Source organism: Lonchura striata, chromosome 6 (genome assembly GCF_050655825.1).
Source record: "Lonchura striata isolate lonStrDom1 chromosome 6, ASM5065582v1, whole genome shotgun sequence".
Classification (NCBI taxonomy): domain Eukaryota; kingdom Metazoa; phylum Chordata; class Aves; order Passeriformes; family Estrildidae; genus Lonchura; species Lonchura striata.
In genome coordinates, this window is record NC_140708.1 from 4,339,054 (window position 1) to 4,367,021 (window position 27,968).

At 52.7% G+C, this 27,968-nt stretch overlaps 4 protein-coding genes and 1 non-coding gene across 8 annotated transcripts; 4 read left to right on the forward strand and 1 right to left on the reverse strand.

The window, feature by feature from the left end:
* Window positions 1-256: 256 nt before the first annotated feature.
* Window positions 257-3,699, reverse strand: EIF4EBP2 (eukaryotic translation initiation factor 4E binding protein 2). Its single transcript, XM_021543881.2, has 3 exons — window positions 3,518-3,699; window positions 2,673-2,849; window positions 257-2,518 (listed from the first exon to the last, which is right to left on the reverse strand). The coding sequence occupies exons 1-3, from the start codon at window positions 3,654-3,656 to the stop codon at window positions 2,487-2,489; spliced, it is 348 nt and encodes a 115-aa protein (XP_021399556.1). The 5' UTR covers window positions 3,657-3,699; the 3' UTR covers window positions 257-2,486.
* On the forward strand, window positions 2,867-12,069 carry LRRC20 (leucine rich repeat containing 20). 2 transcript variants are annotated; one of them, XM_085583878.1, is made up of 6 exons: window positions 3,051-3,329; window positions 4,989-5,149; window positions 5,906-6,055; window positions 7,331-7,434; window positions 7,510-7,677; window positions 11,487-12,069. In XM_085583878.1, the coding sequence occupies exons 1-5, from the start codon at window positions 3,106-3,108 to the stop codon at window positions 7,675-7,677; spliced, it is 807 nt and encodes a 268-aa protein (XP_085440004.1). In that variant the 5' UTR covers window positions 3,051-3,105; the 3' UTR covers window positions 11,487-12,069. The 2 variants fall into 2 exon arrangements, with proteins under 2 accessions (XP_021399559.2, XP_085440004.1); XM_021543884.3 differs by lacking the exon at window positions 7,331-7,434 and having other exon boundaries at window positions 2,867-3,329.
* TRNAE-UUC (transfer RNA glutamic acid (anticodon UUC)) lies at window positions 3,786-3,857 on the forward strand. The gene has a single exon. It is a non-coding gene; the product is annotated as a tRNA-Glu (tRNA).
* An 873-nt stretch (window positions 12,070-12,942) lies between the features above and the next one.
* On the forward strand, window positions 12,943-17,116 carry NPFFR1 (neuropeptide FF receptor 1). 3 transcript variants are annotated; one of them, XM_085583877.1, is made up of 4 exons: window positions 12,943-13,144; window positions 14,908-15,201; window positions 15,781-15,880; window positions 15,932-17,116. In XM_085583877.1, exons 1-4 carry the CDS (start codon window positions 13,111-13,113, stop codon window positions 17,007-17,009), a joined length of 1,506 nt encoding a protein of 501 aa, XP_085440003.1. In that variant the 5' UTR covers window positions 12,943-13,110; the 3' UTR covers window positions 17,010-17,116. The 3 variants fall into 3 exon arrangements, with proteins under 3 accessions (XP_085440003.1, XP_021399558.2, XP_085440002.1); XM_021543883.3 differs by having other exon boundaries at window positions 12,966-13,144; window positions 16,214-17,116; XM_085583876.1 differs by lacking the exon at window positions 12,943-13,144 and adding an exon at window positions 13,812-13,938.
* A 1,097-nt stretch (window positions 17,117-18,213) lies between these two features.
* Window positions 18,214-27,909, forward strand: PPA1 (inorganic pyrophosphatase 1). Its single transcript, XM_021543852.3, has 11 exons — window positions 18,214-18,316; window positions 18,444-18,508; window positions 21,231-21,284; window positions 21,739-21,858; window positions 23,078-23,164; window positions 23,444-23,570; window positions 24,053-24,180; window positions 25,575-25,660; window positions 25,880-25,949; window positions 27,011-27,050; window positions 27,583-27,909. The coding sequence occupies exons 1-11, from the start codon at window positions 18,253-18,255 to the stop codon at window positions 27,612-27,614; spliced, it is 873 nt and encodes a 290-aa protein (XP_021399527.1). The 5' UTR covers window positions 18,214-18,252; the 3' UTR covers window positions 27,615-27,909.
* Window positions 27,910-27,968: the final 59 nt, after the last annotated feature.

A 27,968-nucleotide genomic window follows, 5' to 3' on the forward strand; every position in this document is an offset into this window, starting at 1 on the left:
ATCCAACCAGTCCTTGAAGACTTCCAGGGATGAGGTCAGGACAAAAGTTTGGGGCAATTTTGCACATGGGAGACCTATGGGAAAATCAGGCTTCTCTGTATGGGACATTTTGCAATTTAACCCTCAGCTGCTGGTTCTGGGTTTGACCCTTCCCTGCTCTCAGGGCATGACTAGGAGAGAGCCCATGAGGGGAGTTTGCTCCAAAGTGAAGGGAAAATCCTCCCCACCCCCTCAATCACAGTCCAAATCACCTTGATTTAGTAGAACCAAAATGTTTATTGATCTCACTGTAACAGCAACCACTGGCGAGAGCTTTTCTCCTCCCAAACACCTGCTTGAAGAGACGGTACAAAACAAGAGAAATCCCAAACTGATCCCCTGACTAGCAGAGGAACGCCCTGGCGAGGCCAGGCACTCCCTCCCTGCTCAGCCCCAAGCCCGCTTACAGAAGAGAACCTTTGGGGAGTAAAGTTGCTGGGATGGGGAACGGAGACACAGGGAGGTTGGGAAAGGGGGCATTTAGAGAAAAGAAAATAAACAACAAAAAAGGTTTCCCTCCGGCTCCTGTCCATTGAGTCACGTTGTCCTCGGATATGGTCTAATTGTTTTTGGCTAGCAGAGCAGGTTTCCCAAAACGAGCAGCGGTGCTGAGGGCACCAGGTCCCTGCATCCGTGGTGGCCGTCCTCGCTCTGCCAAGGATGTCCTTGCCCCCTGCCCCTGCCCCTCCCTCGATCCGAGGGCCTAACCGACCTCCTAGGATCTTAGCTTCAAGGAAAATATATTTATTTATATATAATATATATATTTGTGTGTGTCTTATCACCACCCACCCACACACATATACATATTGCTACTTGCACTCACTCACTCGTGCGCCCACGGCCGGGCTGCCGTGTTCACCTCACCTCCCACACGAGGGAAAGGATGGGAAAGACAACCCATTCATTCCCTGGGGTTGTGCTTTTGCTTCTTCCTCCCCCACCCCCAAAACCAGGGGCAGCCCCCTCTCCTTTTGTGAGAAAAGCAGCTGGAAGATGGGAGCTCGCCACCAGCGTCTCCCCGTGCCAAACACACCTAGAAAAATAAATTACAGGATGGAAAGTGCACAAAGCCTGTGGGGTGCCCCCCTCCCCAGCGTGGGTCCCCCAGGCTGGGTACCGAGGTGGGGGGCGACCCCGGCGAGGGAGGGAAAATGGATGGAGCAGGCACTCAGGTGGGGGCTGATAAAATGGCACTTGAGAAGGCTGTGGAGCTGGTGACAGCTCCCAACAGGCAGTAAAAATTCAGAACTGGGGGGCTGGTGAGATTGGGGGGCACAGCCTTGCCCAGCGCTGCTAGTCCGGGTGAGAGTCACACGGAGAGAGGGGGATGAAGAAACCCCATCTCTAGGGGAGGCTCAAGATGGCCATGCCATACCAGGCTGGAAAACGGGAGGTTAACATGGAAATGCTTTATCCACAACAGCATGATCCAGCTGGGAGAAATGCCATCCTGAAAACTGAGCAGAGGATGGCACCGATGGCAGCACCCTGCAAGGAGACCACCCCATCCCTGCGGTGTCTGGTGAGCCCCCACAGCCCCCAGCGACACCCAGTGATTCCTGAGACATCCAACGGTGCCAGAGGGATCTCCCCTCTGTAGGATTCACATTTTAAAGGGTTGGGGGGTAAAAAAAACCCCAAGCAGTACAAAGCACTTTCCCAGAGACACTCGGCCCCAGCCCAGAAAAAGTTGTTGGGGGTAAAGTGCCCCTTTTTAGTACCAAAAATAAAAGCAAGGGTGTTTTATAATATATGGCTACACTGCTGTGAGTCCTGGCTGGTGGGTAGGGGATGTAGCCCCTGGCTGGAGGGCCAAGATGGAAGAAATCCACGTAGGAGAGATGTGGACACGCTGGCTGATTCCAGCAGGGACTACATCAGATCCCTGGAGCACTGAAGGGAACGGGATCCCAACGCTGTCCTTCACTGAATGCCAACACGTCCCAGGGAAACTCAAAGAACACCCTCCCCAGGGAGCAAGCAGGTCCATGATTTTAGGAGTGATGTTTCCCCCTCCTCCTGACAGGCTGCCCAAATTCTCCAGAGGAAGGGGGCAAAGGGGGTGACACAGCTCCACAACACCAAGCTGCTGGCAATGGGAGGTTTGGGTAACAAGAGGGGAATTTTGTGAGGGCACGAGGCAGCAGAAGAGGCAAAGGGATGTTTTAAAAAGAAGCCTGGTGGAGATCAGGCTGCTGGCAGGTGGAAGAAGAGGAATAGGGCCGGATCCAGAAGGGATGCTCCGTCTGGCACGTGCTGGGACCAGTCACCCACAAAGGGGGAGAAGACAGAGCTGCGCTCCCCCCAGAAAAGAGGGGGAGGAGGAGGGCGGGGAGGGGATGCTGGTGGGACCACGGCCACCTCCACCTCGCCGGGACGGATCCTGCTAAGCCGAATGGGGTGTGCACAGGTCTGGGGAGTCGCTGCCTCTCCGTGGTTCCTGCTCAGATATCCATCTCGAACTGAGCATCATCCCCTGGCAAGAGGCGAGGAGAGCAGTGTTAGGGGCATCATCCTCTACCCCAAATCCCTCCTTGTCCCACCCCAGGGGTCCCTTACCCATGGAAGCAGTTTTAGGGGCGTCATCCTCTACCCCAAATCGCTCCCGTCCCGCCCCGGGTGTCCCTTACCCATGGATGGCTTGCCCTCCTGGTGGTTCAAGCTGTTAGAGTCCGCTTTGGGCTCCTCGCCGGCCTCGCCGGGGCTGGTGACGCCGGGAATATTGGGGAGGTGACAAGGCGGGGTCTTGGCCATGGGGGAGTTGCGGCGGTCCAGCAGGAACTTGCGGTCGTAGATGATCCGGGTGCCTGGGGGGAGGACGGGAGCAGAGTGGGGGAATCCGGTTCGGCAGCGCTTGTTTGCCGAAGGAGTTTCCCGGCGGAACGGGCACCCCGTCCAAGGTTCTCCGCCACAGATCGGCGGGGAGGGCTGGGGGGTGCGCGCCGCCGCTCTGCTCGCTCTTATCTGGGCACAACAGGCGCTGGCCAAACACCGCGGCGGCAACCGGGTCCCGGCTGCCCCGGGGCGCTCAGCGCTGTCCCGGCGCAGCGACCGGGCAAACTCATGGCCGGGGTGGGAGCGCGTCCCGGGGATGCCGCTGGAAGCGGCAGCCGGAACACCACGTGTCCCTCTCCGCTGCCCCGGGACGAGGCGTGTCACCGCCCCGCCGTGCCGGGGCGGGGTAGGGACGAGGCGCCGAGCCCCCGGTGCCCGCGTCCCGCGGGGAGCTCCCTGCCAACCCGTCCCGGGATCCAGCTGCCGCCCCGCCGGGACCCTCCGCGCTCCCGGTACGTCCCGGAAAAATAACGAGCCCATCTCCACGCGTGTGCGTCGAGGAGAGCGGGCGGCGGGCGCTACGTATCAGCGACATACAGACGGGATAGAGGCACGGTCCGCCCGCGACACGCGGCGTTCGGGGCGGCGGGCTGGCCCGGGCGCGCTGCCCCGGAGGCCCCGGCGGGCGCGGCGCTTTTACCTCCCGGCGTGGTGGAGAAGAGCGTCCCGCCGGGGGTGGTGCAGTAGTCTGCGGGGAGCTGCGCGGCGTCGCTGAGCGTGACGGTGCGGGTGGGGATGGCCCGGCTCTGGCTGGGCTGGCGGCCGCCTGCGGACGACATGGCCCCCGCTCGGCGCCGCGCTTTGTCCCCGCCGAGCGGCGCGGGCGGAGCGGCCCCGCCCCGGGCCCGCCCCGCCCGGCCCGCCGCCGCCAGGGGGCAGGCGCGGCGCCGCGCCGCCCTCCCCGCGCTTCCCACGTGGTCTAGCGGTGAGGATTCCTGGTTTTCACCCAGGCGGCCCGGGTTCGACTCCCGGCGTGGGAAGATGGGCTTTTTGCTTTTTTGGGAGGGCGGGAAGGAAGGATGGCGGTGTCCTGCCGTTCCGTCCTGTGCAGGATGCCTTCGGGCACAATGTTTTGGCTAGACCGAGCTGAATGAAGTCACTGTCCAAAGGGGTAAAGGAATGCATCCACATATCCCAAACCCAAAAAGGGGTTGTATCCCCATATCCCAAACCACAAAAGTGGTTGCATCTCCATATCCCAAACCACAAAAGTGGTTGCATCCCCATATCCCAAACCACAAAAGGGGTTGCATCCCCATATCCCAAACCACAAAAGAGGTTGCATCCCCATATCCCAAACCACAAAAGGGGTTGCATCCCCATATCCCAAACCACAAAAGGGGTTGCATCACCATATCCCAAACCACAAAAGTGGTTGCATCCCCATATCCCAAACCACAAAAGTGGTTGCATCCCCATATCCCAAACCAAGAAAGGGGTTGTATCCCCATATCCCAAACCACAAAAGTGGTTGCATCCCCATATCCCAAACCACAAAAGTGGTTGCATCCCCATATCCCAAACCAAGAAAGGGGTTGTAGCCCCACATTCCAAACTAGGAAAGGGGTTGTATCCCCATATCCTATATCAGGAAAGGGGTTGTATCCACATATCCCAAACCAGGAAAGAGGTTGCAACCCTGTATTCCATACTAGGGAACAGCATTCATCTCCATATCCCAAACCAGGAAAAGGGCATTAATCCCTATATCCCAAATAAGGAAATGGGTTGCATCCCCTTATGTCAAACTGGGAAAGAGCATGCATCCCCATATCCCACACAAGGAAAAAGCACCTATGCCCATGTCCCAAAACAGGAAAATGGCATATCCAATACTAGGAAGGAGGATGCATCCAAATATCTCAGACCAGGAAAAGGGATGCATCCTCATTTCCCAAACCAAGAAAGGAGACGAATCCCCATATCCCATACCAGGATAGGGGATACATCCCCATATGCCAAGCCAAGGAATAGGATGCATCTATATACCCCAAAAGCACCATCCTGGAAAGCTGGGAATCTCACCCTGAGGGACATGCCAGCCCCAGCACAGCCTCCCTCCCTCCCGGGAACACTGATCCTGTCAGTTATTTTTAGTATCCCTCTCCCAGAGGCCAGAGTGGCTGGTTTCTCCCTCCAGCCCTGGATCCCCCAGTCCGAAGCGCGTTCCCGGCGGAACCAGCCACCCACATGCAGAAGAGGATGGGCGAGGCGGTCGCCCGGGTGGCCAGGAAGGTGAACGATACGGTGGAGAACAAAACGGATTCCCTGGGTAAGCCCAGCGCTCCGTCCCAGCTCCCACCTGGGCCCCGGACGAGGATCGGGTATCCGGGAGCAGGGCTCTATTTTTCACTGCCACAGTCTAAAAAAAGCTGTTGGCATTCCCTCCCTGCGGTTCTGGAGAAGAGAAGGGTTCCCCCAAAGGGTCCTCAGCCCCACAAAGTTAGAGCAGGTTCACAAAATCCCATGGGGTGTGTCCCCTCCTTGCAAGCAGTGGCAGGAGCAGATTTTTCCCCATGTGGCCTTGTCAAATTTCTTTTTTCCTGCAATTTCCCCATTTCCATCTAATACCCAAGAGTAGAGTGCAGATCATCAAAGGAGAGAGATGAAAGCCACTCATTTTTATTCCCACTGGATTCCTGGCCCTGGGATATAAACCAGCTTCGTTGCTCAGGCTCTCCACATCCTCCTGAGAGAAATGTGGGAGGATGGAACATCAGCCCCTGCGGTGGCTTTGGGAAGGGGGTTTCTATCCATGGAGTCTCCTGAGAGGCGAAACAGAAACAACTCAGGACAAAACAAGAAGGCCACGAGGTGAGAAGAACAACAAAATCTTTTTTCCTGTCCCCACCGCTTGCCATGGGACAACCACCCGTGACCATGGGAAATCCAGCCAGGAGCATGCCCAGGGAAATCCATCCTTTTCAGCGGTGGAATAAGCATCCCTGGGCTGTTCATCCACCCCCAGGGAATTAGGGACACAGGGGAGCAGGAGGACTGAAGTTGTTAGACCCTTGCCTTTGCGCAGATCTGGCCAACTGCAAACTGATGACCTTCCCTGTTGGAATCTACAAAGCCATGAGGAGCGTCACCGAGGGGATCCATCACATCTCCCTGGCCAACAATGAGCTCAAGTCCATCACCAGCCGATTCCTCACCACCTTCAGCCAGCTGAGAGGTAAGGGACTGCCACTTCCAACCCTCTGGGACATTCCAGGAGCCCCCAGGATGCTGCAGAGGGAGCAAAGCACCAAGAGTCTCCCCTGAGCTCACACCTCATTGCAAGCATTAGTTCAGACCCCAAAATATCAATTTTTCCTTATACCTTCTGCACCTTGAAGGTTCTGCTCTCACCCACCCTTCCAAACTGGTATCAGGATGCTGTGGAGTCACTGATCACCCCCCAGATCCCTCCAAGGATGGGGCTGAGGATAGAGGAGGACAGGAAAGGCAGCTTGGGGATAACAGAGCATGGCAATCCAGGCTCTGCCGACTAATTAGTCCTCATCGTGAGACATCAATGAGAGTTAATCACTGCAGGAGATGGGAGCGATCATCAGCACCACGGGGACACCTTCCTTCGGAGCCCAGAGAAGGCAACCTGAGGCTAATCCATTAAAAAATGGCCATGCAAGCATCCAGAGCATCCAGCACCACGGTATTGAGCACCGAGGACCAGCGCTGGGGATGCTCTGGCAGCTTCTAAAATCAATTTTGTTCCCACAACATACCACACAAATGCCACTGTGGTGAGTGCCTGGGAAGGCTTCCCTTGTTCTGGAGCTGGAGCATCGTCTGTGAGAACACCCCTTGACTGGGGAAAGGAAATATATCCAGCAAAGGAAATCAATTTTCATTTTCTAGACAGCACAACAAGCCCTGAAAGGAAAAATTTACTTTGTTTCCCAGCAAGGGCTTTGCTCCACCAGTGAACCAATCACTCATGTGATGACCTGTGCTGGGTCTGAGCAGGAACAGATGCCCCAGGGCTGGGGACAGGCTGAATAAGGCAGGACCTATAAATGCCAGGTATTAGCAGGGGCAGAGCAGCTTGTGTGGGTATTTATAGTGCAGAAAGCTCTGTGTCACTGGAGAAGGGCACTGGGGCAGCAGGATTTGGGTTCTGTTCCAAGGAGTGCTACTTCTGGCCCACAGGAGCTCATTTCTGGGGTGGGAAAGCATCACAGATAGGTAAACTGCAAAAAATAGATATTTTTCACATCCAAAGACCTTTCTTCCATTGTTCTGTTTATTCCTCAGAAGGAGTCCAGGCACATGAATATAGAGAGCTTAAGCCATGACAAATGTCCGTTGGGGAGGTAATTGCACTGACTTTATGAGGAAATATTCCTTATTTTTTATGGATCCTGTTTGCAAAAGGCCCCCCAGTTTCATTAGGAAAGCCTGAGGAAACAAACAAAAGCATTGCTCCTAAATGTGGTATTCCCAACAGGCAAACCTACAATCACAACTACGGAAAATAGCAAAAGGAAAAAGCCCAAATTTTGGAGCTGGAATCCCACTGATGCACCTGGCAGTCCACGGGGGCCAGAGGCTGTAAGCAAGCTGTGCATTAGTTTATTTTCCCATCTTTTTTCCCTGCATCCCACCACCTCCCTGCTCTTTTCGCAGAGCTCAACCTGGCGGGCAACTACCTGCACCGCCTGCCCGAGGAAATCGGCTCCCTGCTGCACCTGCGGGCCATCGACCTCTCCCGCAACCGGTTCCGGCGCTTCCCGGAGCCCCTGGCCGCTGTCCCCGCCCTGGAGACCATCGACCTGGAAGAGAACGAGATCGTAGGTGAGGAGGACTTTTCCCGCTGGAAAAAGGTGATTTAGCATCACCCCGAGGGGTGTTGGCCACTGCCAGGAATGCACAGTGTCTCTGTGTCTCATCACCCTGACAGGGAAGAATTTATTCCCAATATCCCATCTAGCCCTACTCTGAGTTTGAAACCATCCCCCTTTGTCCCATCTTGACATTCTCAGGAGGACAAAATTAACCACAGCTGCCCCCAGCAGTGACCTCCTTTATCATCAGAGCCTGCTTAGCCATTTGCCTTTCCCGGGAAAGGAAATTTGCCTCCCAGGGAAAAGCTGCTGCAGGCACAGTGGGAACCAAGCCCCATTCGAGCTGCCCTATTCACCATGTAGCTCTTAAAGGTACCTCCAGCTGGGGTGAGCCAAAATCCCCAGATTTCATTAAAAAAAACAGAGCTGATTGCAGAAACCGGCCCCAGGAATGCTGGGCTGGGATGTTTGCTGCCAGGCTAAGCAAGGACATGAGCCCACCTGAACATTTCCCAGAACAAACAGCCGCTGTTTAACACTGTCAAATCCCCTAAAAATTCAATTAAAGGAATGGTAAGAGCTGCTCATCCCTCAGCCCTGCAGTGGCAGGAAAATTTTTCATGTGCAAAACGCTGAAGGCTTTGGAGTCTGTGAAAGCTGGGCAAAAGAGGCAGCTGTTGCACACAGATAAAAGTGAATTTATTTAGCAGGCAGCTCTCAAAGAGCCCAGTCTGGAGCATCCCCCAACCCTCACGGACCCCCAGGGAGGCAAATATCAGAGTCCACTCAGTTTTGCTGTTTTCTCTGGGATTGCTTCAGCTGCTGCTGTGAAAGCTGCTCCCTGCAACATGAGGTTTATTAACAGCCTCACATCAGCTGCTCCCCAGCTGTGCCTGTAGAAACACTGGAATTAAAAACTGCTTCCACAGGAGCCAGAGAAAAACATGGCTTTTCCTCACCCTCTTTTTCTCTCCTGCCTCCTGGAGAGAGCTGTCTCACTTTTAGTTCCCCTCCATCACTTTTTGAGTTCAACTGGCTGATTTCCATCCGAGCTGGTCTCCGAACAGCATTTTCCCCACTTGTTGTGTGGAAGCAGGATGCTGCCAGAAGGGAATGCAGCTTTTTGATGCCTTTTCCCTGCTAATATGCAGGGAGGAAAGGCTGCCTCCAGGGTTGTACCCAAGCTGATTGATCCCAGGGGAGGGGGTGGCTTGGAACCCAAGCTGGGTCACCTCCCACCTCAGCTCAGAGGTGTCCTCCAGATGCGGGGAAAATAAAAACAGAGTAAAATTTGACAATTTCAAGGCAAAATGTTGTAGGGATATGTCTGAGTAGTGCACACCACTCTGTCTGGCTGCAGAAATAGGTGATGTGAGCATATTTTGCACATTTTCTGGAAAGGGAAGAGGTAGAGACCAGAAAGCCAGGGGGTTTCAGCCTTTTTTTTTTTTTTTTTTTCCCAAGGAAACAAAAACCTGGGCAGTCATACTGCTACCACCAACCCTTCCCAAACAGGTTCCCCTGCACGTGAGCTGGTGTTTTCTTGGGTTGCAGATGCCCTGGTTTGTGGTGCTGTGCAAGTGCTGATCCTGACTGTCCTGTGCCATCCCAGAGATGCTGGAGAGCTCCTACTAGGGCTGCAAATCTGATTTAAAAGCTCCTGCTGAAACAGCTGAGTGACTTGCTAAGACATATTGAACTGGAGTTGGTAGGTGATGTTTTCCAAAGGGAAACAGGAGTGAAAGGAGATTAATTAATGCCTGCCTGGAGCCTGTGGGCTCTGTGAAGGAGACATTTAGTGCCACAAGCCAGCCTTTTCATCTAAACAAACTGTAATTATGTAGCTATTACTGTCAGTGCTTTTAACTCTTTCCCTGGTAATTAGATTTATATCAAATCAACGTTTAAAGCTCCCAAATCCATGGGGATATTTTGGTGCCAGGAGCTTCAGCTTCTCTTTCCCTTATGTCTTGATTAATGGTTTAATAGGGATGATGTTGAGACTGCTGCCAAGGCTGGGGAGGTCACTGCTGGGGGCAGCTGTGGTTAATTTTGTCCTCCTGAGAATGTCAAGATGGGACAAAGGGGGATGGTTTCAAACTCAGAGTAGGGCTAGATGGGATATTGGGAATAAATTCTTGCCTGTCAGGGTGATGAGACACTGACACAGAGACACTGTGCATTCCTGGCAGTGTCCAAGGCCAGGCTGGATGGGGCTGACAGCAACCTGGGACAGTGGAAGCTGTCCCTGCCTCCATCCAGGGGGTGGACTGGATGAGCTTTAAGGTCCCCTTCCAACCCAGACCATTCCACTCACTTATTCTCACATTCTGCATTAATTATGTAAAGAAGCCTTTTCCCTCCCTGGTGAAGCCAGCATGAATAATTCAGGCTCAAATGCAAGTGCCTCATCCATTGGGAAGGCAGCAAGGAATGCTTTGGGTTGTTTCTCGAGGAATTTGTGGCTCACAGGGCACAACCCCACAGCTACAGGCTGCACCATGTGCCCTGCCTGTCCCTTCATGCCAGGGGTGAGTCACTGCACCTCACCTGGAATTAAGGAGCAGAGCTGAGCTGTTCCCAGCCTGGGAAGATCTTGGTCCCCGAAATACTTTACTAAACTCCCTAATTTAAGCAAAATGGGTGAAAGCACTTTTAACTTTATCGTGCTGCATAGAGGATGATGAAACTTATTCTCCACTGTTTTAGATCATGATTAAAAAGGAAGATGTATGAAAAAATATATTACTTTGGTGCTTCAAGGGAAAAAAAAATTAGCAAAATGATACGGGGGAATGGCAGTGAACAAATCCACCATGAAGAAGAGTTATTAAAAAAATTCATGTGAAGCTCTGCCTGATGAGCTATGTGCTCCTAGGGAATTTGTGTAAGGAAAATAACACGATTTTCTGGAGGAGAAAGAGGGAAAAAACAAAGGCATTGAAGTGTTTGAGTATTTTTCCAGCATAAAATAAGTTTCATGGTTTAAAAATTACATAATCATCTACCAGATATAATTACAACATCGCAATTCTGCTCCAGGTGCTGGCAGAGGAAGCAGGAGCTGGGATAGAAAAGGCTCTTGTCATTTTGGTGGCCAAATTATAAAGAAATTGGTCTAGGTAAATCAGACAAGTGGGCTTTGCTAGCTCAAAATATTGTGAATTGTAGCAAAATCTATCACCTTTTAATGACCTTGATTAGGTTTAGGTTTTCATATTGGTCTGATTCCTCTGCTCTCAGTGGATTCACATTGGGACAATCCAGCTGAGCTGCACCTTTTTTTTAATGCGGAGTTTATAAATGTCATGTTTTCTGAAGGACAACACCCAAACTGGTGGAAAATGCAAAACAGAAGGGTGCCTCTTGATGGCTGAGGGCCATTTTGCAGCCTGTCCAACAAGGGCAAAGACCATGTGCCTTCCTGTTAGCTTGGAGAGGACTCCTGGGCATTGCAACACTGGGGATAAAATCAGGGAATAAGTCTTTGAATCCCAATTTAATGTCCCAGCAGGGGTTTTATTAGTGCTGGGAGAACTGGGGGGCAGTGCCCACACTGGATATCTTCATGTTTGCACCTTGCTGATACATTCCTTAGAATCACAGGATCACTTATGTTGGAAAATACCTCTATTGAGTCCAACCAATACCCATTTGCCTGAGCAGTTGGATAAATTAATATTTCACTGTGATTCTGTTTTGCTCAAAGCCTGCAGGCAGTCAGGAAGCCGCGTTTGCTGCAGGCTGTCCATCAAAAGGATCTTTCATCCCCTCCACCCCTCTCCAGGGCAGATTCTCACCTCTGTGCTGTCTTTCCAGAGGTGCCAACGGATAAATTGGCCTCCATGGCGTTGCTGCGGAGCCTCAACCTGCGGGAGAACCCCGTCAGCCCTGAGGTGCGGCTGCTGGTCCAGCCCCTGGTTCCCTTCGACCTGCTGCTGTCTCCAGAGGAGCCCATCCCTAGAGCCTGACAGGATCCCAGGCTGCCCGAGCTGTCCCGAGGGGTGACTGCCCACCAGAGTGGTTTGCCTTAGGTCAGTCCCTGCTACGCCCCCGTTTATGCCCCAAAGCTGCAGCCAGAGGGTCCCAAACCCGAGCGAGTGCCTCGATTTTCCTAAATTAAAAGCAAGCAGTGGGGCTCCCCCGTGAAGGGATGGCTCTGCCAAATCCCAAGCCAGGCAATCTCCTGCTTATGTGTTTTGGGGGTGCAGAGGAGCTGCAACACATGTGCTGGGAGGTTTGGGTAGAGCTGGGGGAAATCTGGACGTTCAGCCTGCCACCCAGGCACTGACGGGGAGCAGTGGGATGGTGGAGGATATCCCTGCAGCTGTAAGGGTTCTCCCTGGAACTGCTGACAAAGTGGTGGTGTGCCAAGTGCCTGATTAAATGCTTTCCTGTTACACTGGGGGCTTTGTATCTGATTAAATTTGAATTACCAATCTTGTCCTTAGAGAAGCCCCTTCGCTCAGCTGCTCACTGCAGCCTCCAACTGGATTCTCCCAGATTCAAGGGGTAATTCCCTGGAAAAATCCTTGTTTTCCAAAAAAATTTTCTTCCCTTCTGTTTTTTTCACCGTGGAAGCCAAAGTGACCCAATGCCAGTAGGTCCCCACACGCTGCTGATCCCGTGGCTGTCCCCAGAAGTGTGTGCCCACCTCTTGGGTGCTGTGGGTCCTCAAGTTGTGCTGATTCCCTTCCCAGGAAGAAATGTCCTGGAGAGAGTGGCTTCTTGGCTTGGCTTGGCCACTGCTAAGCACAGCCATGTACCTTAGCAGCTGGCTGCCTGCAAAAGAAAAACTCCTGGGAGAAACTCCAGGTGTTATCTCAGAATGCCTTGTTTAAACATCTCCCTTGTTTGTTCCTTTTTTTATTTAAGGGACAAATACTTCCCAATGCTGTGTGTGGTCTGGGGACAGCCAGGAACGGTAAATCCTGTAAATATTTGACTTCTAGACTTGCCAAACTTTGATAAAAGATTATGGTGAGAGATGTTGGGCATGCCAGAGGAGCTGGGGTTGAGTGGACCATCCTGAAACCAGGACCAGCATCTCTAAACATCGTGTTGCTTTTCCCTCTGTGTGGATTGATGGGTGGGGGATCTCCCCACTCGTTTTGAGGCTCCTGGCATATTTTCCTCCCGGGATGGACAGGAGCGCTGCTGGGGACACCAGCCACCAGCTGCCAGCATCACTGTGGGGACCTCGGTGGCAGCGAGGGGCCACAGACCCGGACTACCCGGGTATCCATGGCGATAGGAGGCTCTTTCCCCCCGCACCCCCTCCCCTTCTCCGCCGCAGCCGGCGAGCAGCCGCAACCGGCGCGGCGGCACCGCGGCGGCGGCTCCGGGGCTCCGGGGCTCCGGACCGGGCGGGAGGAACGGAGCGAGGGACGGGGGCGAACCGCGCTCCCTCCCCGGGCAGCAGATCGCCTTCTGCACGGGAGCGATGCAGCCCCCGGAGCCGGGTCGGGCCGGCGGAGGTGAGTGCTAAGATCTGATTGATTTTATCCTCCCAGAAAAGCTATCCACCCCTCATGTCAGCCCCCTATTCCATCAGACCAGCCTTTCCCTGCGGTGGTTTCCCACAGCCGGGCAGGGAGGCAGGTAATCCATCGTCCCCCGTGCGGTCCCCCCATCCCCTTGTCCTCACGTCAGGTGGTGTCAGTCAGTGCTGAGCTGAGGAAGCCTTGCTGCCATCCATCCATCCATCCATCCATCCATCCATCCATCCATCCATCCATCCGTCCGTCCGTCCATCCATCCATCCATCCATCCATCCATCCATCCATCCATCCACTCACTCATCCGTTCAGCACCCACCCGGGTGCTCAGCAGCCCCTTGTTTTCCTTTCCCCGTCTTCCACCTCGCTTTAAAACCAACTCCAATTCTATAGGACACCAACCTACTGCTCGTGCTGCACTGCAGCCCCAAAAAATAAAGTCCAGCAAAGTTTTAGGCTTAATATCACAGGTTTTGGGCAATCTCATTACAGTGTTCGTTATTGCTCCTGCTTACAGAGCTGGTTCACACATCTGATACTGATCATCTGGAGAATCTTGCCCCCTCGATCCCGCTACTCCCTTGCCTCTCCAAGAGGTTCCTTCTCCTGTGTCAGCTGCATACCACCCCAGCGCCTTTCTGAATCCCCACTGGAAATGTGTTGCCCAAATCCTACACTCAGGACTGGGGTATTAGGGGCTGGATAGGGCCTCCTGCCTGCTGGAACCTTGAGGAAGCCGGTGGTCCCGGTGGCTGGGAAAAGCATCTCGGCTGGTGAGCTGGGCACCGGCATCGGCGCAGGGATGGGGGATGCTCCGGCTGCCCAGCACACAGCGGTTTTGGAGGGCTGTCAGCGCAGGGCTGACCTGCAGGTGTCTAGGCTGAGCCTTAAAGCTAAAATGTGCCTTTCCTCGGCTCACAACTGCAGCCTGGATTCTCCCGGAGCCAGTCCCGTCACCGCTGCAGGCAGCTCCTGCCCACGCCCGCCATCCTCCCGCATCGCTGCCTGTGTGCGGCTGGGGAAGCCCGAGGGTGGGAGCTGCCGAGCTGCTGGTGACAAAATACCACCCCCGCGCCTCCATCAGGACCTCCCAGATAATGATCAGAAAGACAATTATCGCTTTAGATGTGAGAGGAGGGGAGGGTGTCCTCTGCCTCAGCCCCTTTCCTCTGGTTCTTGCGGTTTTGCCGGGGAGAATAAGATTTTGCGGAATATCGAATTGAAAACCTTGGAAGCAAAAGGAGAAGCAGCGGCAGCCGCCCGGGGGCAGGGATGGTCCCAGGCCAGCCGTGACTGGGACCGCACGGATACAACACATACATAAGGCCGGAGCACTGGAGTGTCAGGATGTGGATTTGTCTTCCTTGCATCATCCCTAAAAAAAAGGCCCACGAGATTAGGATGTCTTCTGGGCCGCCCTAATTCCTCATCAAAAGAATGATGCAAATACTAATAATATAAAGTAATAACGATATCACACAATAATTGTATCAAATAATAATTACATTGATGGTATAAAACAATCATGATTTAAAATAATTCAGCCGAGGTGCTGGAAAACCTTGAGCTGTGTAACCCAAGGAGGAGACTTGTTGGGGCATGGAGATGAGTACAGCAGGACATGTCCCAGCCAGTCTGGGCACTGGAATAAATACGAAAACACACCTCTGGAGGCATAAGAAATGAAGGGAATAATTGCTTTATTCTCTCCTGGCTTCATTTTCCTGCTTTCCCTTCCCCAGGCCCTTCCAATGGTACCTGGTGGCCCAACTCCAGTGCCAGCCACCTCCTGAGGGAGAACTCTACCTTCCTGGCGTACTACCAGCATTCCTCCCCCGTGGCTCTCATGTTTATCCTGGCCTACACCTTCATCTTCCTCATGTGCGTAATCGGCAATGTCCTGGTGTGCTTCGTGGTGGTGAAGAACCGCCAGATGCGCACGGTCACCAACATGTTCCTCCTCAACCTGGCCATCAGTGACCTGCTGGTGGGCATCTTCTGCATGCCCACCACCCTGGTGGACAATCTCATCACAGGTGAGCAAGGAGAGGAAGGGGGAAAGACCTTTTTTTTTTTTTTTTAGGTTCTGGCCATTTAAGTTTGTCCCTAATGCTGCATTTGCATATTTGTTTGAAGTCCAGCCATTCTTTACCAAGCAACATTGAAAAAAAACCTCCTTTCTACATCCACCTTCTCCTGTGCTGGCTCAGCTCTGCCTGTTGACCTTTCCAAAGATAAGGCACTGGGAGGGTTCAGCTGCAGCAGCAGCCAGGCCATAGGGCAGGGTTTGTATCTATTGATTATGGGGTGTGATTTATTTATGGTCTTGGTATTGGGGTCAAGAAACAAGATTAAAGTCCTTCTGATTGAGGGTCCCAAAGTTGGTAGGAAAAATGACAGCCACCATGTTCCTTGAGTTTCTAAGTGTAATGTGCATCCTTTTTACCAGTTTTGGGGTTCTTCTTTAAGGATCCATGCTGCTAAAGGCTATCTCCACACAAGACCCCTCTTAGGAGCAGGACTTGGCATCCCCCAGCAACAACACAGTGGATAGGGACACCTAAAGGGAGCTGGGTGAGCCAGAGGCACCTACAGCCTCCAGTGTCCCCTCACAGGTTGGCCCTTTGACAACATCATGTGCAAAATGAGCGGCCTGGTGCAGGGCATGTCCGTCTCCGCCTCTGTTTTCACGCTGGTCGCCATTGCTGTGGAGAGGTATGTTGGCACGGGGATGTGGGGACGTGGGGACCAAGCAATGTCCAGCAGGTCCAGGTGCCCTGTGCGGTTCCCATTGCAGGGAAGCTCTTGGGAATGTCAGGAGCCTGTCACAGCTCTCCAGGAGGACCACAGAGCTGTTCATGGGGCATTCCAGCAAGGTGTCCTTCCCCACACTGGGCTGAAAACACCAACTTATCTCTGCCACCAAAGGACACGTGTAAAGAGCAACCCACCTTGCCCTCCATTCCCAACCCTGGGTCCTGGCTGCCCTCCTTCCCCAGGGATGTCCCCACCAGGTGCCCAAAGCTACCATCAGCTGTTCTCCCACAGGTTTCGCTGCATCGTCCACCCCTTCCGGCAGAAGCTGACACTGAGGAAAGCCCTGCTGACCATCGCCATCATCTGGGTGCTGGCCCTGCTCATCATGTGCCCTGCTGCCGTCACCCTGACTGTCACCAGGGAGGAGCACCACTTCATGGTGGACACCTACAACAACTCCTACCCTCTCTATTCCTGTTGGGAGGCCTGGCCTGAGACAGGGATGAGGAGGATCTACACCACCGTCCTCTTCTCCCACATCTATGTGGCTCCCCTCGCCCTCATCGTCATCATGTACGCCCGCATCGCCTTCAAGCTCTTCAAGTCAGTGGCGCCCGCCCATGGCGGAGAGGAGACGGAGGGGAGGAGGATCTCCCGGAGGAAGGCCAAGGTCATCAACATGCTCATCATTGTTGCCCTCTTCTTCACCATCTCCTGGCTGCCCCTCTGGACGCTGATGTTGCTGACGGATTACGGGCAGCTGAGCGAGGGCCAGCTGCGCCTGCTCACCGTCTACGTCTACCCGTTCGCCCACTGGTTGGCCTTCTTCAACAGCAGCGCCAACCCCATCATCTACGGCTACTTCAATGAGAACTTCCGCCGGGGCTTCCAGGAGGTCTTCAGGGCCCCGCTCTGCTCGCTCCACAGCCAGCGCAGGCCCTACACCCCCCGCAGCCACGCTCATAGGACCCTCTTCGGCACTCGCAACCGCATCTTCACCCAGGTGCGAACCAGCGACTCACCAGCCGTGTCCGAGTCAGGGCCACTGGCCCCGCGCCACACTGGTGCCCCTGCGTGGGACGGCTGAGGAGCTGTGGCCACCAAACCCCTCTGGACCAAGGGCTTGTGGGGTGGGGAGTGGGGACTTGCCACATTATGGCCATGAGACATGGAAATAAAGGTGTGTCCTACTGCTGCCTTGTTCCTGGCTAGGCTCCTCCACTTCCCCCACAGCACCATCCGGAGGACCCCTGGCTGAGCCCCCTGGGCTCTGCCAGAACCCCCCTTATCCACCCCAGTCCAGGCACAGGGCCAGGGGATGCAGGGATCCTGTCCATGCTTGGCCATGCTACAGAGAGGCATGCAGCACCATGCTGTGCTGGACCAAGCCATGCCATGTGGGACCGTGTGAAACCACGCTGCCATGGTTGTGCCAGGCAGGACCAAGCCATATTGTGCTGGACTGTGCTACCCCATGGCCAAGGGGAATGGACCATTCCATGGCCATTCCACAGATGGACAATGCTGTGGCCATGGTGTAATGAGGCATCCCACAGTGCTGTGGCCATGCTGGACCAAGCTGGGCTGGACCACGCCATCCCATGCTATAGTGACCCTGCTAGACCAAAGCATGCCATGCAGGACAATGCCACTCCTTGCATTTGTGGCCATTCTGGACCATCCCACCATACTGCAGTGGCCGTGCCATGCTGGACCAAGCCATGCCATGCCACCCCAGGCTGTTATCATGCCATGCTGGATTGTGCCAGCCATGCCATGCAGGATCACGCCGTGCTGGACCATGCCACCGCTTGCTACTATGGCCATGCTGAACCATGCTGGGCTAGGACCATGCTGTGCGGGTCCATGACAGCCCAGGCTGTTCTGGCCATGGTGAGCAGGACCATTCCCAGGCAGGCAGAGCCATTCCCAGGCAGGCTGGGCCATTCCCAGCTGGGCCGGGCCATTCCCAGGCAGGCCGGACCATTCCCAGCAGGGCCGGGCCGTTCCCACCGGGCCGGGCCGTTCCCAGCCGGGCCGGGCCGTTCCCACCGGGGCCGGGCCGTTCCCACCGGGCCGGGCCGTTCCCAGCCGGGCAGAGCCGTTCCCACCGGGCCGGGCCGTTCCCACCGGGGCCGGGCCGTTCCCACCGGGCCGGGCCGTTCCCAGCCGGGCCGGGCCGTTCCCAGCCGGGTCGTTCCCACCGGGCCGGGCCGTTCCCGGCCGCGCCGCGTGGCGCGGGGCGGGCCGGGTGCGCGCGCGCGCGGGGCGGGGCGCGCGCGGTGTCCCCCACCCCCGGCGGCGGCGGCGAGCGGGACGCGTGCGCGGCGATGTCGCGGTACGGCGTGGAGGAGCGCGCCGGGCCCCACAGCCCCGAGTACCGGCTCTTCTTCAGTGAGTGCTGCGGCCCCGCCACCCCCCGCGCCCCGCCTGCCCCTCCGCTGCCCGCCAGCGCTCGCCTGAGCCCGCTCCGGTGCGAGCTGCCGGGCGGCTGACTGGGCTCCCTCCCCTTGCCTTGCAGAGGATGCCGCCGGGCGCTACATCTCCCCCTTCCACGATATCCCCATCTACGCGGACGCCGGGAAGGTGAGAGGAGGTCTTGAGACACGCAGGGGATCGGGGAGTCCTGAAACATCCCGGGGATCAAGGGATCTGGGAACACACTGGAGACCAGAGGTCCTGAAACATCCCAGAGACCAGGGCATCGGGGAACAACCCAGGAACCAGGGGATTTGGGAACACACGGGGCATCAGGGAATCCCGAAACGTCCAAGGAACCAGGGGGTCCTGCAGCCTAAGGCACCCAGGGGAGGCTCACCCTACAAGGAATGGGTTTCTTGCTGTCCTGGCCTCGGGTGGAGCAGCCCAGGAGAAGAGAATGGATGATCTCATTCTCATTTTTTGCATCAGAGATGCGAGTGGTTGGCTTGAGCTTACCCATGCAGGCATTTTGGGTTAGCTAAGCAGAAAACTGCTTTTTTTGTAATATCTATCCCCATTCCTATGCGTGCTGCATGATATTTCAGGCTTGGGGTTTGGCTGCAGTATGACCTAAAGTATAATACAACAAAGAAAAGAGAGTGAAGATGAACAGGTTAAATTCCTGCTGTAACATCTCCTGGGACCTCTTGCCTGGCAGAACCTGCCCCTTGCAGTGCTGCAGGGCTTTCACATCCTTCTTGCAGACAGTGGTTAGTCAAATTAGGCTGTTGTGAACAAAAAATGCCCCAGCTTCAGGAAATCAGAATGGTTATGTTTCAGTTTTCATTTAATGTTTTTTCAGTGGTACCTCGGGCTCTGACTGTTTCCTTTACTGTTGTAGCTTGTTTCTTTCTCTGACTATAAAGCTGTGCAGCTCGGGAAATGTAGTGGAGCAACTACTCCTTGTTAGAGAGAGATGAAATTCAGAGGTGGAGAGTGGTTCTGGTAAAGGAAGAAAGAATATGCAGAGCTGAGAGATGGATCTCTAAAAAGCAGCTGATTGAGCTGCTGAGGTGAAGGTGATGGAGCTACCTGAGGTGGTTTTTGCCTTCACGGAGGAGAAAAGATGGATTGTGGTCATCAAGGACTCAGCAGTGGCTGAGTAGGGAAGCAGTTCCCAGTGCAGGTGCCTGGCAGGAAACCCAGCCAAGGAAAATGCAGATAGTGCCATGCTTTGCAGGCACCTGCAGAACAGGGGAGGAAGAAGCAGGGGAGTGTGTACAGAGGTGAGGGGGAGTTCCTTGAACTGGTAGTGCTTAACAGGGGAAACTGGTGTGCCCTCAGGCATGCAGTGCTGCTGCCAGCACCTCTGTGCCAAGTCATTCAGAGAAAAAAGTCCCAGTAGCTGAAGGTCACAGTCCCCGAAGTTACACAATAGTGCTGGTCCCACGGGGCTCTCTCTGTGGCTGGAGTGCCTCAGCACTGAGGTTTTTCTCATCACTTAGCAGGTGGGCTGCCAGCTACATTACAGGGCCCAGCTCAGAGCAAAAGGTTGTCCCACTCTGTCTGGCCTCCTTGATCCTTATCCTCAGACTCCTAAGACACTGAGAGGATTTCAGATTGTGTTTTTTTCAGTCTCAGGCTGGGCTGTGTTGACCTTACCTGGACCTGTATCATTGCAAAGGGATGCCCTTGAGCTCCTCTCTGTGTGTCTTTGGCCAAGCTGGACCATGGGGAAGCTTCAGTCCTTACAAAGATGCAGCCCCAAGTCATCTTTCCCTGCCTGCAAAGCCAGAAGCTCCCAGCTCAGCCTGTTCCAGTTGCCTCACTCCTTCCCTCGAGTTAGGAATAAAAATAGTTCTGTACCTTTCTACATGCAAAATGCAAATGAGCAGTGACCCCCCTGCAATCAAGGGATTGTAATAAAGCTCTGCTAGGGAAGGGTGTGGGCAAAGTCAGTGATGTAACAGCACTTGTTGCACAGTATCAAGCCAATTATGGGGCAATACAGGTTCGAGGGACTTTGCCATGCTAATACTGCTTAAGGTGGGGATTAGAAACCTGGCCCAGGCCAGGGAGCAAGGTTTGACTTTTTGTTACTAGGCCATAATCTCTTCAAACAGCAGATGTTAAGGTACAGGTGTGGAAAAGCTTGTTTTCTTGGAGAGGAGGCTGACATTGAACTCTCAGGCCAGCTGGATCAACAGGAGATGTTTTCGAGTGTCACCTCTAAATGAGATACAGTGAGATGTGGTTCTGCATTTCTCCCCCACATTTTTATCCTCACACCATGCCACTAGCAATGTCTGCTTTTACAGGAGTGTCAGCCTGGAGAAAGGGCATCCTTCCCTACGTTATTACTAGAATATTTGGGAGTGATGGTCTCACTCATTCAGGGCAGTACATAGATACCTACACTATTTAATAGGTGGTTTCTCATGTTGGTCTTGTCTTTTCTGAATGGCCAGAGTGGCTCTTTCTGGAGCATTAAACACTTTGTATTTAATAAATAAGGCCTAAACCCCATTTTGTTGTGTCCAGGGTAGTTTGTATGCAGCTGTTTGCCATTGATTTAACCTGTTCCTGTAGCCTAGGAATGTGATAGGGATGATTGTAGGTGGCAACTGCTGGAGAACATGTGGGAACTTCAAATCTGGCCTTTGGGGTGTTTTGTGGGATTCAGCTTGGAGTGATGACATGCAACTGACTGGGCTACAGGACTTTTATCAGCTGTCTCAAAATTAGCTCTGAAAAAAGAAACCAAAACAGCAGAACAAACATGGTTTCAGGTGAGCTGGCTGTTTTTTCTGCTCACTTGTATGTGTTCCCTAGTTTAAAGCATGGCCCCAAGATTCCTTCCCACTCACTGCTGTTTTGCTTTCTTCAGAATGTGTTCAACATGGTCGTGGAGGTACCTCGATGGACAAATGCTAAAATGGAGGTAACTACATTACAGTTCCAGCCTTAATGCTTGGCTTTGTCAAGCCCTCCTCAATTCCACCTCTGGAATTGCAGTGGTTTCTACCTGCCAGTTGGTGCTTAGAAGTTAGTGGTTTCTAACTTCTCCTGTGAGAACCTGCTTGATATGGAGGAAATAAACCTGGAAATAAACCTCCTCTGATGTGGAGGCTGAGATTGCAGATGTTGGAATGCTGTGGTGTTCTCACATGGCTTCTGATAAAAGCAATATTTTATGGCTCTTGGCTCCATGTGATTCCAAGGCTTGTAAGTCTGCTAGAAACCAAGGGATGGCAATGCAACAGGAGGTGTCCAGTATCTGCTGCTGGTATCAGCATCATCTCCTGGTCTTTTGGCTTGTCAGTTCCATTAAAAATAAAATCACTTTTTTATTCATAAAGGGTAAAGCAGAGGGATTTATGTAACTTTTCTTTCAGATTTCCACAAAGGAACCCTTAAACCCAATTAAGCAGGATGTGAAGAAAGGGAAACTGCGCTTTGTAGCAAACGTGTTTCCCCACAAGGGCTACATCTGGAATTATGGTGCCATCCCACAGGTACTGTGGTTTATCCCAGTGGATCATCCCTCCTGTTGGGGAGGAGGGAGGGTGCTTGCAATTGCCACTGTATTAATGAGCAAAAAGGTCAGCAGAGAGTCTGGTCTGGAGCGCAGTGAGACTTCAAACAGGCCTGTTTGCCTCTGATGTTCTCTAAGGCTGGGGTTTCCTCCAAAGAAATAAGCTGTCAGTGACAGATCACAGGCAAGCACTCTGAATTCGGTGTTTGTGCTCTTGACAGTAGCACATGTCAAGTGTTTTCCCCACGTGGCTTAACAAGTTGAGTTGTTTCCTGCTTGAATGAATTCTGCTGCTTGTTTCTTTGTGCACAGTTGTGTCTTTTGAAGCCTTTGCTCTGTTATGTGTTTGTGATCAAAGATATTTGTGCATCAAGCGCTTAACATTTCCTGGTAGAGAAATGTGATAGGGTTTGTGAACAGCCCCACAGCACCACCCAGGTGTCAGAACATCTTCCTCACCATTCTGGATGCATCACAAGGTCCTGACTACACTAGTCCCCCCAGAGAAGTTTGGGAGGAACTTTCTTTTTTATATCTCAACACCCTTAGGAGTACATGTTCCTTATGTGGGAATGTGCTTTTCACTCCTGATCAGGAGCGTGTTTTAAACAGCCCTTGTTCTTGGAGTCAATTAACTGGCCTCTGGAGTCATGTCCTTCAATGTGCATTCACCACTGTGGGTGAGATGCACTGGAGAGCACAGTGGGACTCCACATTCTTATCACTTCTCCAGGGTTTTTAATTGTTTAATTAAAGGGAAACAATACACCCTGTCTGTCTTCCTTCTCTGCTGGATTGCTATCTCGAGTTCAGGAAACTTCTGCTAAGGAATGAATAGGGAGAGGAACAGGCAGGAAGCCAAATCAACAATTGCCCTTTATAGATGTGAACTTCACCTTTACACAGCTGTGGGACAGGGAGGAAGTCTGGAAAGTTGTTGAAAGGGGCTTTGTGGGTAGGAAGGGGCTGCTTAGCTTTTGGAAGATGAGACCTTTTAACTTGAATTCAAACTCCCCACGCCCAAGGGAAACAGTAGCCCAAATACCTGACCTGGCAGCAGGTGTGAAGTGGGCCATCCTCTGTTTATTCCAGGCAACTGCATGCCCGAAATAAACCTGCTTTTTACTACCTCTTTAAACCTGCGAGTTCTTATTCTTATGTGTAGTTGATTTTGGTGTTGGTTTGGGGTTTTTTTTCAGACTTGGGAAGACCCAGGTCACAAGGATGAAAATACTGGTTGCTGTGGAGATAACGATCCAATTGATGTCTGCGAAATTGGAAGCAAGGTAGCGCATCCTAAATGACTCCTGAAACGTGTAATTAATGTCTCCAAAGCCAATTATTCAGGGATTATTATTCATTTCCTACCCCTCCTCCCCTTAACAATGTGATGTTTCCCTCTGCTGCCTCTGGAGACTGTTGCTGCGATGAGCCAGGGCTGATGAGCTGCTGACAGCCAGAGCTAATTTCATGGTACCTGGCTGCTTGCTGAGCCCCTGCACAGCCTCCTGTCGTGCACTCCTGGGTGCACTAGGATGGACAACAAGGCCTTTGTCCTTTTGCAGGTCTGCTCTCGGGGAGAAGTCATCAAAGTGAAGGTGCTGGGCACTCTGGCTCTGATTGATGAGGGAGAGACAGACTGGAAGGTCATTGCTATCAACACTGAAGACCCCGAAGCAGCCAGCTACAATGGTGAGTTACAGGGGGGGGGAGCAGCATCAGTGCTTCCCTTCCTCCCCTGAAAACCTGCAGGAGGTGGGGACAGGGCTTGCTCCTTCTGTGCTCTGCTATCAGTCAGATGTGGTGCTGGAAGGACAATCCTAGAGCAAAACATTTCATTGCAGTTTGGCACATGTGGCCAACCCTCGGCACAGCCTGGCATTCCAAACACAGTGGAAGAAAAGGGATTGTCCCCCCAGCCTCTAATCCAAACTGTTTAAATGTGTCCCAGCTCCTGGGGACACTTGGGATACACACCCTGGGGATGAAACACTAACTTCCCTGAGGACATACTCACTGAGGCTTCAGGGAACCTTTCTGAAATGTTGCTAAGGCTGCTTGGGGAGGGGCTGAAAGAGGCACAGCCCAGAACAACTCAGCAGAGCCACATAAATTCTGTAATTCACTACATTCTGTTACTGTTTCTGGCTAACAAACCTCATGTCCCCTTCCAGACATCGAGGATGTCAGAAGGATGAAGCCTGGATACTTAGAAGCTACTGTGGACTGGTTCAGAAGATACAAAGTACCGGATGGAAAGCCAGAAAACCAGTTTGCTTTTAATGGAGAATTTAAAGGCAAGGTAGGATCACCTTCCTTTGCACAGTGGCACCTGGCCCAAAACCTGAGCTCAGGCTGCGTGAGAACACGAGCAAGTTGCTGAGATAATGGATTTTTATGGGGGTGCTGATAGTTGATTTCAGTTCATCCTGCTGGTTTTTTCCATCCTAGTGAATACAGGAATACCAGGAAAAAAAAAAAAAAGCCTGGGGTTATCCCCATGGTGTCATTGAATATTTTTTTCATGTGGGATCATTTGAGGGCTGGGAGCCTTCGTGTCAGAACCAGGTGGAAAACACCAGGTTTATTTCCTCCAGCTGTGGAGCAAAGGCAGCTTGACATCACCCTTTGCCTCCCTTACCTGTGGACTTTGTTCCACTGCAACCTGGTGCAAGTTAAACTTAACTCAGGAGTTAAAACACTTCTTGCTTCAGGCATGAAGTGTTCCCTCACACCCTGTGAGTAAGGCTCTGCCTTGGCAGCACTCTGCCTCTTCTCTGGGTTGGATCAGATAAGTTACTGCTCCTGAGCGGGTGAAATCCTGTTTTGGTGTCCTCACTTCTGCCCTTCCTGGAGTGCCATGAGGGGTTTAGTGAGGTGACTCAACTCCCAGGGCTCCAGAGATGGTGCAGAGGAGGGGAGTTCTTCCAAAAGCCCTCTCTGGGAAAGAAAATGGAAGTCGTGAAGGACTTGTCCCCTTTGGCTGTAGCACAGCACTAGGCTGGTCAGGCTGGAACACCTCGTTGCCCCTTAGGATGGGTGAAACCCATCAAGGAAACTGGAAAATCAGGATACAGAACTTCACACATGCTCTGCAGTGTTTTATTTGGCTTGGTTTGGTATCAAACCAGGACGTTTAGTGCCAGTGTTCACACCAAGAAAGGACTGCATGTGTTTCCTTCTCCAGCTGACAGGTTAATGCTTGAGCATATATTGCTCATTTTTAAGGGAAGAGGTTGATATGCCTGGAAACAAATTCATTTTTAAGTAGTTGCAAAGCCTGATCAGCTGCATGTCTCTTCCTGCTGGTCTGAATTATTTGCCTGGAGTGGAAGAGAGCTCCTGGACAGGCCCGGATCAACAAGCTGCTGGAGACAAACCGAGTGGGAGGAGCAGCAGGGTGAAGGTGCTTTTATAGTGGAGCACTAGCCCGAGACTGTGCTCAGTTTCTTTTGGCCCCAAGCTTGCTCTGTGACCTTGGCAGATCCTCCCATCTTGGAAGCAAAACAACAATTCTCCTACACAATCCTGGTTTTTTCAGCTGTTGTGTCCTGGGAGTTTCTGCTCTTCCTGAATGGCACTGGAGCAGAAGAGGTTTCTTCCAGCCCCTTCCAGAGCATCTTGTTAGTGATAGTCTGGAGAAGGTGATCTGGTGCTTCCAAGTAACATGATGTTTGTTCTCATTTCCAATGTCAGGATTTTGCCCTGGATGTCATCAAAGGCACCCACGAACACTGGAAAGCTTTAATAACAAAGAAAACTGACGGAGGGGAGATCAACTGGTAGGCTAATGCTTGTGGGAATGTGCACCTTCCCCTTCCCTAAACTAAAACCCCTGGAACATCACTTCCTGAGGGGTGCCATGCTTTCTGTTAGCTGCTGGCTGTCTCCCCAGGCCTTCCTCTTCCACTTGGCAGCTGCAGTCCTTAATATTCCATTATTTAATGCTCCTGGGGGGAGGCTAGGCTTGCACATTCTCACAAGTGCCCAATGTCTTCCAGCACCAACCTGACGGTGTCCGACAGCCCTTTCTGCTGTAGTCAAGACTGTGCAAAAGCTACTGTGGATGCAGTAAGTACCAGTTTGAGTGGCCAAATCCTGGTGTTATTGTTGGGAAAAACGGTGCAGTTTGTGTGGTGAACTGTCCTCTCTGTGTGAATGGCACATGGCATGCTCACAGTGTTTTGGGTGGCTGAACACCTGCTTCTGGTTAAACAGGGTGGATGTGGAGCAAACCAGACATTCCTCCCTGCCCTTAGTCATCCAAGAGATGGAATCCCAAACGGAGTTTGCGTGGAGGGCTAAACTTCTGAGCTGTAGCTTGGTTGTCAGCTGTTCTGAGAGGGTTTTAATATTTGGGCTTCCAAGAGCTTCACAGTACAGGTCTCCCTCTGAGAAAAGAGAATCTAATTCCCCAGGGATTTTGCAGCTTCAGAATGAAGAGCTTGATATTCCAGGTGTAGTTCTCCTGTCCAGCCTCAGGAATTAATTGTGTCTCCCTAGACTTGCAGAGTACTGCTGTTGGCAGCCTGAAAGGGCTTAGAGGGGAGGGGACAGGAAAATTGAAGTGCACATCTTGTCTCTCTTCCATAACTGGAAACCTGGGTCTCATGTAGCCTTGGAGAGACCTTTAAAACCATTGTGTTCTTTTCTAAAGTGCTGGTATCCCAATTAGGGGTCTCATCAAGGTTTTTGAAAGCCCTCATGGAGGATGTGTCACCAGACAGGGATTTGCACTGTCTTTGCTTGTTGAATACCAGAGAAAGCTCTTCAGAGGAGTTCTCAGAGAGCCCTTCGTGCCTCTATTCCCCCATAATTTTTAAACCAACGTTGTAGATTTAAAAAAAAATCCAGGACTGCCTGCAGCTGTGTAGAGTCTGGAGTGGGAACTGCTTGTGCTGGGGGTCAGATGGCCCTGGAGCCTGCACTTGGAGGAGAGCCCCTCGGGCATCTCCGGAATGGGGAGGCTACAGGAATGACCGGATGCTGCACATGAGCTCAGATGTCCCCCCCACAGCTGACCAGCTGCCACAGGGGCTTAAATGGTGCTCAGGAAAGACTTGTGCAGCCCTAAATGATGTGTGGAGAGTGAAGGACACCTCTGGTCTCTGATAACACCCTTCTTGTTTCAGGCACCACCGTGTAAAGCTGCCAGCCCCATCCCACCCGAAGGTGAGCCTCAAAACCCACCCTGACATCCCAGTACACAGCAGGGGCTTCCTCAGAGGAATTGTGCATAGGAAAATGAGGGTGTGAGGTAAACCTGGATGTTGCTGTAGCCAGGGCAAGGCCCGAAGGCAAACAGGGTGGTGTTGGGAGCAGAAGGTGGAGCCAGGCTGACACTTCCAATCTCTTCATGGGGAATAAATCTGTGGAGAAATGTGTGTCTCCCATGTGGGCATGGGAGTTGGAGGCTTTGCCTCCCTGAGTCAGCTGAGCCAGAGGGAAGCCTGGCTTGCTGTCCTTGCCTGCACCAAGTCATGAATGCTCCTAATGGCAGCCTGAGCAAGGCTGGCTGCTTTGGGAAAACAAATCCACATAAACAGGGTTGTGCCAGAACCTGTTTGCTGTGCTGAGGAGCTGTTGCCAGGAGCAGAGGAAGCCCCTGAGCTGGAGGTGACACACACACACTGCCACGTAACTACTTAATAACTGGGTGGCTCACAGGGGACTAATCCCCCCTCCTTTTTTCTGCCCCACACAGTTGACAAATGGTTCTACTACCAGAAAAACTGAGTCCCGAGGATGGTGGTGAGACAGCTGTGTCCTTCCCACCGAGCTGCTGCCACACGCAGGAATAGACCAGAAAAATAGCTTCAGTGTCAGCAAGACCTTGCCTGTAACTTTGCTGATTAGAATTCCGTACCTAGCAGTGACATGTCTGCTGAGGCCTGGTGGAGGCTGGAAGAAATAATTTATAAAACCCGAACACCCTGCTTGTGACTGTCATGTGGTGTGCTCTAAGTCATGACAGGAGATCACTCACCTGGGATGTGTATGGATGCTAGAAATAAAAAACTACTGAAATCCAGTGCTGTGGGGCTCCCTCTCCTTTTCGTCTCTGGAGCTGAGGGGTCACAAAATCGCAGG